This window comes from Primulina eburnea, chromosome 16 (assembly GCF_022965805.1).
Source record: "Primulina eburnea isolate SZY01 chromosome 16, ASM2296580v1, whole genome shotgun sequence".
Lineage (NCBI taxonomy): Eukaryota > Viridiplantae > Streptophyta > Magnoliopsida > Lamiales > Gesneriaceae > Primulina > Primulina eburnea.
Window position 1 is genome coordinate 2,079,665 of NC_133116.1, and position 13,746 is coordinate 2,093,410.

Consider the following 13,746-nt stretch of genomic DNA (forward strand, 5'->3'; position numbering starts at 1 on the left):
AACTAATCAAGACTCGATCATGTTTTATTTTAAATTGGTTGGTGTTTATGAAATTTAAAAAAAAGTTACACAATAATTCAACAAAAATGAAAAAAAGCGTTAGCAAGTGACAAAAAATCAAAAATCACCTCAACAGCAGTTTCTGTTTAACTATGGTAATACAATATTTCTATCGTGAACAAGACCCCATGCTTTCTTTAAGGGATTCCAACACAGTTTTGTGTGCAAGTTTCTTGGCTGTTTTTCTATCTGCTGCAGTTCTCGATTCTCTGTACAGCATTCCATTGGCTTCAACCTCTACTGTAACATATGCAACCCCATTCTGGTGAGAAACGACAGGCTTCTTGAGTGTATACTGCTCCTTTTGACATAACTCGGTCAACTCTCTGATAGGGTGGGTCGTCAGTGTATCAGGTGTAATCAAGGGATCAATAAGTCGTCTGAGACTTTGAAATACTATCTCCTTATTGTAGCCGGAATCAACAAGGATAGCCCCGGCCACAGATTCTATGACATCGGCAAGTACCTGTATAAGTAACAAAGGTAACAAAGGTAATACAGATCAAAAAGCCAGATGATTGATTAAAATTTATTCCGAGGCAGGCCTAGGAGAGAAAGCAATATGGATACAAGGCATAATTCTAATGATTTTGTGCAAGGGGGGATGCCCCTGATTTTAATGATATGGAAAGAACTATCAAATACTTGAAAATGTAGGTCCCCTTTTGACAATTAGCAAAGATTTCTGTGATATTAGTCAGGAAATTATAGGTAATGAATATTTATTTAAGTATTTAATAAAAACAAATGGTTCTGTATCCAATCCCATACCATGATAAAAGTATGTGTAATGCCAGTTATCATTTAGCTTGGAAAACGTAGGACTAATGAATACCTTTGGAAAACTGGTCTCTGATTCCTGACCAAACGCTGAGACGGGGAATGATTGCTCACAATTCTTCACAGTTTCAACGATCTGGCAATGAAGCGCTTGTGAAGCATGAAGAATATGCTTGTGTAGTCCAACCTGGATTGCTGACTGAGCATAGAAATCATTGTTCGTGGATGCTGATCTCAGATCAGTTAGAAGTCCAGGAGATAGGCCAGGATATTTGCAGTAAAGGTGCAACGTAATAAGATAATCTAACACCGCATCACCGAGAAATTCTAAGCGCTAAAGAAAAAGTAAATATTGATCAGGATCAGCAACCGTATGATATGATTACGGTTGAAATCTAATTAAAATATTTTTCAATCTAAAACAATGATACTAAATCTAACCTGATAGCATCGTGGAATCTCAGGCAGCATGTAAGACCCATGAGTCAGAGCTTCAACAAGAAGAGAAACATCATGGAACTGGTAATTCAGAAGAGACTCGAAAAATTTCACGTTGACATGACGCTCTGGATTTACGGGAAAGTGCCTCGTATAAGGTACATTGACAAAATCAACATCGATGCCAAGCCATGCCATGAAGGACAGAGCAACCATTTCACCACCAGTTCTAAGAAATGCACCAACTAATGCTTCAACAACATCAGCAATCGTCTTACTCTTTATCTTCCTGCTACCCTTGCTAAAGATTTTTTTAGATGAAACCAGCTCCTCTTTTAATGCATGGTTTGCAGAATAGGAACCAGGAATTATCCATGTTTTGGGATCAAAGGGTTCGTTGCGTATAAAACCCTAGACTTGGAATAAATTTTATTTAAAAAACTAACTGGAACCATCAATCATAAGATAATATACGATAAGCGAATACTAGATCTTTATTCCTTATTGGTGATTTCCAATAGAAATCAAAAGATAAATCATGAATCTATAAGATTACCGTAATTTTGCGGACACATCCCAGCTTGCACAAGTTAGCATTAGAAATTATTTTCTCTCGTTTAGTGCTAAGAAGGCCTTCATGATTATTTTGATGCATTTTGAAAAGCTGCTGACTAGTAGCATATTTGATGAAAGAGTCTCCTAGGGTCTCCAGTGATTCTAAATGAATCTTCTCCTGGCATTTCTTTGTTGTGATTGCTTCCAAAATCTGAATTCAAACAAATTGGCAAGAAGTTGTAGTTCAAATAAAGCCAGAAAGTAACAGTAATTTAAGCAAAAATAACTCATCTTACCGAATAATATTACTTATTTGGCAGGTGCGACCAAATTTAGAAACACCATATTTTACAGAGCTCGAATTCTATATTTTGAGAAAATCACTTGAGTTGCATTTGATTTCAAATTTCATTTGGCTCATAATTAGACTAAATTATTTGAAAGCCCTTTTGTTGATTCAATAATCAATACTACGTTTTGCTTGACTTTCAAATCCACTCCTCAACCTAATCATTTCAAATCTATAGATTTCAAATGCATGCTAAGATGCATATGAAATCTTCTTCAAAATCCAAATAACTCCATCCATTCTGCATTTGGATGGATGGATGGATTTGACCACAATAATTTCAAATCTATAATAACAAATAAATTGGTTTTTTTAAGTAAAATTACTTGACAATGGATTTCAGATCCAAACTATTTATTTTTGAGTTATTATTATAGATTTCAGGTTCATCCTAACGTATAGCCATTCCAAATCCTCTCTCAAATCCAAATTTTCCGTTCCAATAGCAACCTTAGGGAAATCTGACTGCATATTTTGTAGTTATAAGAGAATTTTAAGGGATGAATTGTTGTTCGTTCCCTGGGTGAGATACTTCCTATGGCCTATATTTATTCCTCTAATATAACCTGAGATAGAATTTTGTCGAGTAAAGTGAAAACAAGATTAAGTGACCATGGATTGTCATCACATTTCCTTTTGATCAACATCAATCTCAAATTTACAATGTTTAATGAATTATAGTGACATAAAATTGGAAAACATTTATGTAGGTCAAAAAATTAAAATCAAAGTGGAAATCCACCAATCTTATTCTCCTGAACATGTACCCGGAATGGTAGATTAGGCATGTCTTCAACATCCCCAAATAATCTAGCTCGGTCATAATGGAATATTAATTCAGAAACGATAAACTGAGAGTAAACCCATACCGTAAGGGTTGGAATAACTATATTTGGCGTGCAGAAATCCATATGTAAACTTTTCAAGTTCGCAGCTATAAGCAATGACTCTATCCGATGCATGATAGATGGAATGAACGAGAAAGAAAAAAATGTAGAAATGGTAATGGGCGACATGATTATGAAACAGAGCTCAGGCGGCAACTCATATGAACTGTTACTTGGCTCTGCATCCAAATAAAAAAAAAAGCCAATCAGCAAAACATTACAGATACAACCTATCTCACAAGGTTTGGGTTAATCATAGCCATTTTTCATACACTAAGAGGGTGAGAGACCAAAATAAAATGGGAACTGTAAAATAATCACATCATCTGAAAGTTTCAAATGTTTGACAGGAGCATATGACATTGAATATTGGGGGGAGCACTAGGTATTTTCTTCTTGAATATAACTAACTATTTTGACTTAATCACGAATTCAAACCAAATGTCACTAACTTGCGCACAAAATTTCTTGCCGCCCTTTATCTGAATAAACTTCATGTACTGAAGATAGAAACTTATTTTCTTTCTTTTTTTTTTTTTGTAATAAAGTTAAAGCTTCAGCTTGATTACTGTTCTAAAGGAAATATTTTTTAAGTGAAAGCAGGTAAAATTATTTTTCATCATTGGCATGGCCTCAGCATCTTAAGGCGTTCAAATTTTCTAACATAAATACATGTTATCAAGCACAAAATTAATTAATTTGCTAAGAGAATTGGCAGTGAACCTAATATTCAACTAATACAAATATTTCATACCAAATACAATCTGAACAACCTTTCCAGAAATACTTTCAAAACTTTTGAATTTGATATAATAGAATGCACAAATGGAACACGATATTGAAGCTAGAGCCTCTAAAGGAACTATATGCTTTAATAAACTACATGAGGTAAAGGATAACCAATTAGTAAAAACTGGAAACAATGACAACACATAATGTTTTTAAAATAAAGGACTAATTTGAAATGCCAATAATTCAAGATGGTATATACTAATATTAATTTGTGTCTACATTAGTATCAGTTGAGGTGATGATAGGGGAAAAGTGTCATCTAGACACATATCAAAAGTCAGGTACCTTTTGACCTATGAGTTCTACATCTCTGCAGGTAGTTATGCACCGTAAACATCCGTTTTCCATAAAGAAGAGTCTCTCCTTCAAATTGCAACTTGATCCCATGTCTGAAACCATTAGTTTATTATATGCATTTAGCTTCACCATATAAGGTTCACATAAGGTTCCAAGTTCAAAAAATAGTTGTTTCTTTAAAAAGAAAGATGCTCACTTCTTTTCATAATATTTTTTGTAAGAAAGAACCTCTCCATTTCTTAGTTCAAAATTTGAATTGCCATCATAACCATCCAAAGTTCCAGATATGCAGTACATTAAGCCATTATGAGGCGTGCATACCAAGGAATTTTCTAACATGCAACTACAAACCAAACCATTCTTTGTGTGCACATAATGCCCTTGATCTCTGGTCGCAAAACAGTCATTGTGTTTATCCAAAGACCCATCGCTCAGGTATAGAACAGAGGTGACACATTTCCAATCAACAGATAAGTTTTCGCTTGAGCCTGTAGATGGGAAAAGAAGGTAATTGAAAATTCGAGAACCATTGCTCAGAGAACATTGATCGATGTCTTCATGAAGCTGGTTAAAGTTCTGATTAAGAAGAACCCTGAAAAGAATTATTTGGAAACTCCGACACAGAGAAATCTGCCATTAAAGTTTCAAAATGCAATTAGCTTTCTGAAAATCTATCACATGGTACCTGCTAAACTGTGCACCTGTCATCAGTCAGAATATGTCAATTACCTGTGCAGAAGTTAATCTTAAACATCCTAGGTATTTTGAGCTCATTATTATTTTCCCCCTATCCGCCTCTAAGTCAAGGTCAATCATTTCCAGATCATATCCAAGTCTGGTCGGGACAGCCAGCACAATATCTTGAAGCTTGACTTCATCTTGAAAGTTTGGGTTCAGCTCAATTAAATAACAATGGTACAATGTTTGAGAACCTATCTCTTGAGGGTGAACTAATTCTGGTGGGAAGTACTTCGCGTGATCCTCAGCATAAGGTTCACATCCTGTACATTCAGATAAATTAACACTTGAGACAGAAAACATCTTACAATTTTGATCTGAGGGTGGATGACAACGTTTAATCCAAGAAAATGAAAACTATAAAAGAACAGTACTAGATTCCTGCGTGTCTGCTTCTTCCTCCAGAGTATTTGGCACAAGATTGTCTGTCAGTTCACCAACCTGATGCAGTTGCTTGCAAGCTTCCAGGCAAGCTAGTTGCTTTAGAACTTTGATACTTCCCTGAACCTCAACAATTGGTATTGGGCAGCTATTGGGAAGTAGCAGTGTGCAAGATTGCACCTCTTTAAAAATTTTAAAATGAGGATAAGGTTTGAAGTACCTAAGAATCAAGAACAAAGAAGCAATCTTAGCAAATAAGCTATTTCTCAATTTTGAGTATTTATACTATGAGCATTAAGAAAAGTAATGTTGGAATGTGCAGGCACAAAGATGGGGATGCTAACCCATCAGAAGGTAGCCGCGAGCAATAGAAGTAAATCAATGACACGCTAGAACTCAAATTCACAATTGCTCTAGTGGTTTTAACTTCATAGCATGGTTCGCTATACATTTGACCAAGTGGTTCACAAGGAAAATCAGCATGGCTCAAACACTCGCTTCGCATCATCTCCCCACCGGCCAAATAGTTCTTCACCTGAGAGAGAGCCGATGTGTCTTCACTGCAACATGAAGCTTACATCAATGAGGAAAAAAATCAAGCAGTGACCTATTTTGTTCCCAATATATTTTATGAATACACTGAAGCCTGAAGCTGCAACTGTAATTAACAAGCCCAGAGGTTCATTTAAAGTAAATGAAATTTTATGGAGGAATCTGACAAGGAACCAACAGTTGATATTTCTCTCCTAGTTTATTTAATTTAAGCAATTGAGCTCACCTTTCCACCATTAACACAAAATCTGAGTTCTGCATTCGAGCACGCCCACGGGATTGAATAAAGCTACATATAGTGGCAGAGGGATCAAATCTTATAACAAGATTGCAACTTTGCACATCTAATCCCTCTTCGAGCATAGAAGTGGAAATAATAATGTTAACCTGAAAAGTTATGATGCGAAGAACATTGGCTTAAAATAATATCCAGAATGACAAGTCAGAAAGGAGAACATGTCCCCGAAAAACCCAAAGCCTAAATGAGAAACCACAAATACATATACGAACAAGCCTTACAGTTCCATTGCGGAATTCATCCACAATTTTGTTCTGTTCTTTCCTACTCTGAGACCGAAACCGGGAATTGTTCCCTGCTGTGTATTCTGCACTCCACCCAGTTAATTCAGGAAGCAACTCATTCAGCAGATGGCAAATAACGATGGCTGTAACAATCCTCTTAACAAACACTATGCACCTCAAATTCTTCATATCCCTGGTCAAACATTGTTACAAAAGAAAATAAAAAGTACTTGAGAAGCTCTCAACCAAATTTATGACATTAAGAAACAAATATAGACTAATGCAACATTTGTTTTTCATCCCACAAACCAATTTTTCATTTTACAAAATAAAATCATATATCATCAGCTGATTTGCAATAATTCCCAAAAATATATTTCAATCAGTTTCTACATTTGTCCATATAATCATTCAATTCAATTTAATTTAACAATTCCCAAAAATAGTTTATATTTATACACTATTTTAATAAGAGAGAATCATATTTTTTGTTAAGTAATTTACACTTTTTCTATTTTTAGTCTTGTTAACAATGAATTTTCAATTATAGTTGTGTAACTTGCATGTTTTTTTCATTTTTGATCATGTTACTATGAATTTTCATTTTAAGTCCTATATCGTGTATATGCTTTTCATTTGGTCCTTTAGCTTGTATGTTTTTGTATTTTTGGTTTTTTTTTACCGACAAACATGATGGACTCCAGTCAAAGTAGGACCAAAAGTGGGAAAAATAAAAATTACAGAACTAAAAATGTAAATTCATTATTAACATGATCAAAAGTGAAAAAATTGTAAATTGAAGGAAAAAATTTTTAACTTTCCCTTTTAATCAATATATTGCATTTTAAATATTTAAAATATCTCACTCCAATCATCATGGGCCACCATTGTTAAATCTGAAAGTATGAATAAATATAAGCAAATACTAACACATCTCAAGAATTTCATATGATGACAAAAATCAGCACACCTGTACTCAAGAAGAGTGTCAATGAGGCACAAAACCTTAGATGTAAGATACCCTGCCTTCACATTAGCTATTATATCATGTCGAACTGACCAATTTGGATCTAAGAAGAAGCAAGAAAATTACCCAATTCAAAAAAGACAAAACTAGGAAGCTTAAGCATAAAAATAGACTGGATTAACTCTAAAATAATACCAGCTGGAAAAAATGCAGATAAGACCTGAACAACATCCAAACTGAAAGCCCCAAGGACAGTCTCACCAGATATGTCCAGTCTACCCCATGACAAGATGTCTGCTTCCTCAAGAGAGAAAACCTCTGCTGCCTGTTTCAAAACAGGAGTATGTTTCAGTATCAAGTATCACAACACTAAATATTTAAGCATGTTCCAAATATATACCTTCAAGGTTAACCAAATCCCCAGCTCCTCTAAACAAAATCTGAAGGTTGATAGAAGCTTATGCAATCTTTTTATTGCAGACTCTAAATCAGATGTTGAGATATTCGGTCCATGGAGAGAAAGTTCGTGCTGAAATATTTACAGAGTAAACATTAATAATAGAAGAAATAGTAGTTCAAAAATCGCAGTTTTGGTTTATGTTGAATGGGGATATGATAATAAGTGTAAATATGGGTTCGGTCTATGCTATACCAAGCACACCTGGTGTGTTTTAATACAAGAATATCACTTGATCTTCTTGTGAACCCACAATGTTTTTATTTGAATTCAGAAAATCAACTGATGTTTTTGCATATCAGGTCTAGCATAGACTGAACCGTAAATATGAATAAACAACGACATAATTCTTTGCTAGTGCAAGTCCTGTAGTTTGCTATTTTAGCTCCTTGTCTTTTATATTTAAGTAAAGCTCGGAGAATCATTCTTTTCACAGAAGTATACAGATTTTGCCATACCTTGCAATTTGTATTTCTATACTTGGCATCCTAGACTTCATTTTTTTGGAAAGCCATCTGACTTTCAGTACTAATTACCATGTCTAACATTGTGTTTGAGTCCACCCCTTCTTCGAGACCCAAACCAAAAACTCCTAGTCTCAAGCTCAAAGAATTTCCCTAAGTATTTTTGGGTGATGCTGTTTTAATATTTTCATATTTGATTAACAGGAAGTCTACTGAGTTCTTAAATATGTTACATCTCTTGAAATTCTCAAAAAGAATTTCCCGAAACTTGGAGTTATTCCAACCTACCTTTAAAATTATTTGGATGTATTATTTTCATCCATTTATCTTGTAAACACCGTTCAATGTAAACTGGATCATCGGCAAATAAATCAACCATATCTTTCTCAAAGGATGAGATATTACTACCTATTATGGGAAGTGTATACACCTTCATTGAGAAAAATGTTGCAGAAGGGATGTTTCAAATGAAACAATAAAACTCAACTCAATTGCGTAAAACAATATGAAATTGAAATATTATAAATTCTGGATGAATTAATTTTTTGCAAATAATAGACCTATATATATAGTTCTAATGCAACTAAAAGATGGAATAATTAAAATACAGAAATCCTAATACCATATATAGAAAATCTTAATACCGAAATATAATAATCTTATAATAGGAAATCAATAATATGAAAACATTTTAAACTTGTGCTGCATCACAAAACAATTTAGTACACATTTATTGAAATATATGTGTATACCTTCGTTATCAGCCTGCTCAGATCACCAGCAATGCGTGCACAAACAGTGTGAGGTACCCCTGTTTTCCTGTATATCTTCACTTTAGGGGTTGAAAATGGGACATACTGAGATAAAACTGAATCCGATTTACATGTGAAAACCTAAATTATAAATAGACATGTAAATCTGACAGTCACAATGAAAAAGTATTGCCAAATGATATTTCTAATCAATGTAACAACTAAACATGGAAGTGCGTGTATAGAATATAAAATATTTACTAGTGAATATAGTAATGTTATCAAGAGCCAACCTTCTAACTTGCAATTAACAAATTCAGCATCATATTCTCTACATACTTGAGTATGTTGTGTTTGAGGAGGACCAGAAAAAATTAGAGGTAAAGAAGTATGTTCAAGGAGATGATGGTGCATACTAGTGCATGCTACATAAGAACTGAGTACTCAAGGTTCAAGGAGATAGAATCAGTCCACATACACATTAGTAAAAAGAAACAAAGAATTCTAGCCAAGCTACTTGTTTTTAAAAAAGCATATTTTGAATACCACAAAATTATAGAAAGCTAAAATATATCAATTATCGTAATCTACGTCTTCAACTGCAAGGGCGCAATAGGATTTGATTTGAGGACATATTTGAAGGGTTGATTCGAAATGACATTCAACCTGGTGGATTTCGAAGTCATCATAACTCACTGCATTTACACACGTTAAGAATGGAATTCAAATTCATCCGATAAAAATTCATCCAAACAACCAAATAGCTAAAATCCATAGTTTCAAATCCTTTTATCCAAGCACAACCTAAGTTTACTTCCATTAATCGATAAGTAAAAGCATAGAGTAACAGGACAACACCTTAGAATTCATAAGACTTTCAAGTTCACTAATCTGTTCCCAGTAGGCAGATCTTGAACTTAGAGCTGCATAATTTCAACACACAACATCGCAAAAGGTCAAGAGCAGTGAATTTTATATATCAAATAATATTTAAACACGAAATATATTATACATACCTTTAGCCTTTATCGGCGAAGCCGTCATCCCAAAAACTCTAGGAAGCTGTGGATTATTTGATGAGAGTTCACGGTGATAGAATTCCTGCAAGAATATTGTTCTTTTAACTAGATAACCGAGACATTATAGATCACAGAAAATCCAGCAGGGTGGGGCCATAACAGGAAGATCAGGCACAATGAGGTTTTCATATGATATCCATTCTAGATCAACAAAAAAAAAACCATGAACATATATATTCAAATGATTTCAACCAGATGCATATTGTATTTTACTTTTAAATTTTGCCACTAGGTTTTCTGTATGTTTGCTAAGTCCTCCGTTTTGAAATATAAGGATGAATAGGTCATATGGAAATTACAATTATGAAACATCATATTCATCACGACCTTTTGGAAATAATTGATTGAACCTCCTAATAATTTGAGTAAAAGGAAGATATTCAATCTAAGACCATTGTAAAAAATTTAATATATTAATCACATGGCTTGGGTGGCTGATGATCAACCTTGCATTATGTTTTATGTCCTACCACAACACCTTACCAGTCTCATGGATCTAAAATTTGTTTTCAAGAGAAAAGATCAATGGATTAACCAAATGGCCCGAATGAAATAAGTATTTTACCGTCATAATACAACTATATGGGTGTTTGCCTCTTGCATTATGGCATTCATCAAATATTAGAACTTTTATTTGATCGAGTCTCAAAAAGCTGTGCCTCAAGGCATCAAGCAAGATCTGTGGTGTCATCACAAGCACCTGAAACATGAAACATAGAGAAATGACATGAAGAGCAGAATGCAGATATTAATTTTTGGATATGAGTGTTCAAGGGATGCCTTGAATAATTTCTGTTTATTAGACAGATCACATTTGTAGACCAATATAATTCTCATTTTTAAATAAACAGAAATAAATGAAGATGTTTTCCTATTCCGTGAAAATAACACTAAACCAACTGATAAGATAACACATAGAACATGACAGTGAATGGTAGAAGAGGTACAGAGACAACCAGCGTATTTTGTCATGTCAATGTGTTACACATAGAAAAAAATTAATAAAACTTCAAGAGTTTTTTTTTAAACAAAAAACATTCGAGTTATGTAAGCATCCTGAAAGCATGCATGCAACCATAAGTAATCCATTTCATATTCATGATAACCATTTACTCATTGTTAGTTTCTTCAACACAAAAGCTATACAGATAAGTTACAGAATTCCCAGATGAATTATTATATTATTCTAAAGAATAATTGAAACAAACTGACTTCGTGAGACTAGACAAATGTGTTCAAAAGTTTCTATTACGAAAATTGAAAAACATCGTATATAAATTCTCAGAGGATGTGAATCAAAATCTTTGTTTGAATAAGCAACAAGACAATTTTATGCATAATCTATATAGAAATACTGGTGCAATACATGATTAATTTAAGCAATAATCCTATTTACTACAAAAATTTCAGTGTTGTGCAATTGTCATTTGTAGAAAACAAAATGGAGCAATTATAAAGGACATGGAGAAATCAGGTCAAACAAGAAGAAAACCGAAAAATGGCCAAACTGGTGTTGACATAGTTGTTCAAAGCTGTAAGGATGCCGGTTAGCATCAAAAAAGAGAATTAGGTGTTTTAAATTTATGGTGGCAAATGTTGTGCTTTATACTGGACTAGTCGTTGTCAGAATAAAATGGTGCCAAACAAGTAAAAACAACATTGACCGGTGCATGCAGGAGTGGACCATCCTGATCATAAGCCAAGGAGACGCTCTTAGGCGCAATTTTGAGGGGATTAAAAAATTTACTTTTAAGGTATAAAGTGATTACACAAGCAACTATCACGTACAATTAATTATTATCTCCCTGAGTTACTTTAAAACCATCACCAAAATTTCAACCACCTCGAACAATATCCCACGAATACATGAATCACGATCTATACATATTAAATAAATTAACGATAAATTAAATAAATCAACAGCAGATAATGAAGTCAAGCAAACCTCATTTTTATTCTTTTGCAACTTCCATTCGACAGCATCCCAGTAATCAACGCCTAACTCGCCATAGTACATGCCCACTTTCAAGTCAGTGAGCATTGCCACTGATTCACCTTGCTGATAGCATCAAAGTCAGAAGTTAACACTCCAAAAATCTTGGTACTGAAAATTGGAAGTACAATTACGTAAAACTGTTGCAATCAGGAACATCTCTAGGCTTCAAAGTAATAGACTCTAAAAGATACAGAGCTTCTTAGCAAAACAAATGAAAAATCATATGCTCCAAATGCCGTACTAAATCCTTTCATTTTACAATAAATGAATGTGGTAATATTGACCTAAATTCCAACAGTTTCGATTAAAACCCTTCCTCAAAACTAAATTTTCCATCCTAACCGGATAAATAGGACTTTATTATAATGTCAATGTAAATTCAGAATCAATCACATACTTGAGCAACCAAAACAACGGTAGGGACCAAAAAAACTGCTATGAATGGTGAAGGCTTTCTGAGGAGGTGAGCGTAGCTGCGGAGGAGCATGATCGCAATGAGAGTTTTTCCACTACCAGTCTCCAAGTAAACAATTGTATTCTGTTTTAGGGCTTTCTCCAAGGCTTCCAACTGATAACTGCAAACAGGTTTGAGAAACACTTCATCGAGTAGGAAAATGGTGAGCTTAGCAGCTTTAATTTTAGGTGTTTCCATCTTTCTAGCAGGACCACCAAGCGATTTTAACATTAAATCAAGGCAAATTTTTTCCATGCATTTAGCTTCAATTTACAGGATGCATTTTCATTTAAAATTGAATAAGAATATAACGGTTGATGCTGCTGTCTTTTATGCATCTAATGATCAACGATGTACCTTGCTCATAAAGAAAATGATAGTGATAAACTACCTTCTGGCAACAGGAAAAAAATCGGCCATGAGTTGCTGGCTACCTCCATCGATGGCCATAATAATTCTCTCTGTAATCCTTTCCTCTTTACTGTCACAAAATTACAAGAAAAGAATATCAAAATCAAGTAATCAACATTTCATTGAATCCAGTTATGAAAAATCAAGAAGCCATCTGTTACAAAGTGCAAGGGCTAAAGTTTATAGACTTCAAACTTGGCACATGTGCTCCAGCCTCATAGCTGTAACAAATATTTTCAGCAAATATTTCGAGTAAGGAAAACAAAAATCGATGTTTTTAGAAGTTAAATGTACGATATTTCATTGATTTAAGAGAAACCAAAAAATTTATGGCAACAGGCGACAGCGATAGGAAGACAAGAATAAAAACTCATCTAAACACGCATATTAGCAAAATAATAAAATACACGCATAAAGAAGCTTAGCTTAACAAACTACGTTCTTGCCTACTGACACTCAAAAACATAGAGACAATAGAATTTAAAGAACTCACCGAACAGTTTGAGATAATTAGAGAGCAAAAACAGGCACATAAATATGAAGACGATCGACGAGTAAGTGGCGTCGTAAGAAGGATCTTTCTTTGTGTTATCAATGGGGAAATATTGTTGAAAGAGGTAAACTTTAACGTGATATATTACGTGACTGCAAAATATTGCCTCTTTGAAGTAAACCGAGAAAAAAACGAAGACTGATTGTCATTTCCCCTTTCGTGCAGTCGAAAGGAGGAGTCTTTAAAGCGGAGAGTGAGGATTATGATTTATGCGGGAAGCCTTTGGGGTTAACGGGTTCCCGTTTTCTGAAAAGCATTCAAG

The 13,746-nt window shown here is 34.2% G+C and overlaps 1 protein-coding gene across 1 annotated transcript; it reads right to left on the minus strand.

The window, feature by feature from the left end:
• Positions 1–22: 22 nt before the first annotated feature.
• Positions 23–13,745, minus strand: LOC140816824 (endoribonuclease Dicer homolog 2-like). Its single transcript, XM_073176298.1, has 23 exons — positions 13,425–13,745; positions 12,912–13,001; positions 12,464–12,641; positions 12,016–12,129; positions 10,636–10,770; positions 10,008–10,092; positions 9,850–9,914; positions 8,992–9,132; positions 7,719–7,847; positions 7,514–7,643; positions 7,322–7,421; positions 6,349–6,544; positions 6,056–6,216; positions 5,622–5,837; positions 5,271–5,497; positions 4,888–5,159; positions 4,355–4,788; positions 4,147–4,250; positions 3,052–3,248; positions 1,835–2,044; positions 1,282–1,689; positions 896–1,174; positions 23–526 (listed from the first exon to the last, which is right to left on the minus strand). Exons 2-23 carry the CDS (start codon positions 12,968–12,970, stop codon positions 170–172), a joined length of 4,197 nt encoding a protein of 1,398 aa, XP_073032399.1. The 5' UTR covers positions 12,971–13,001; positions 13,425–13,745; the 3' UTR covers positions 23–169.
• Position 13,746: the final 1 nt, after the last annotated feature.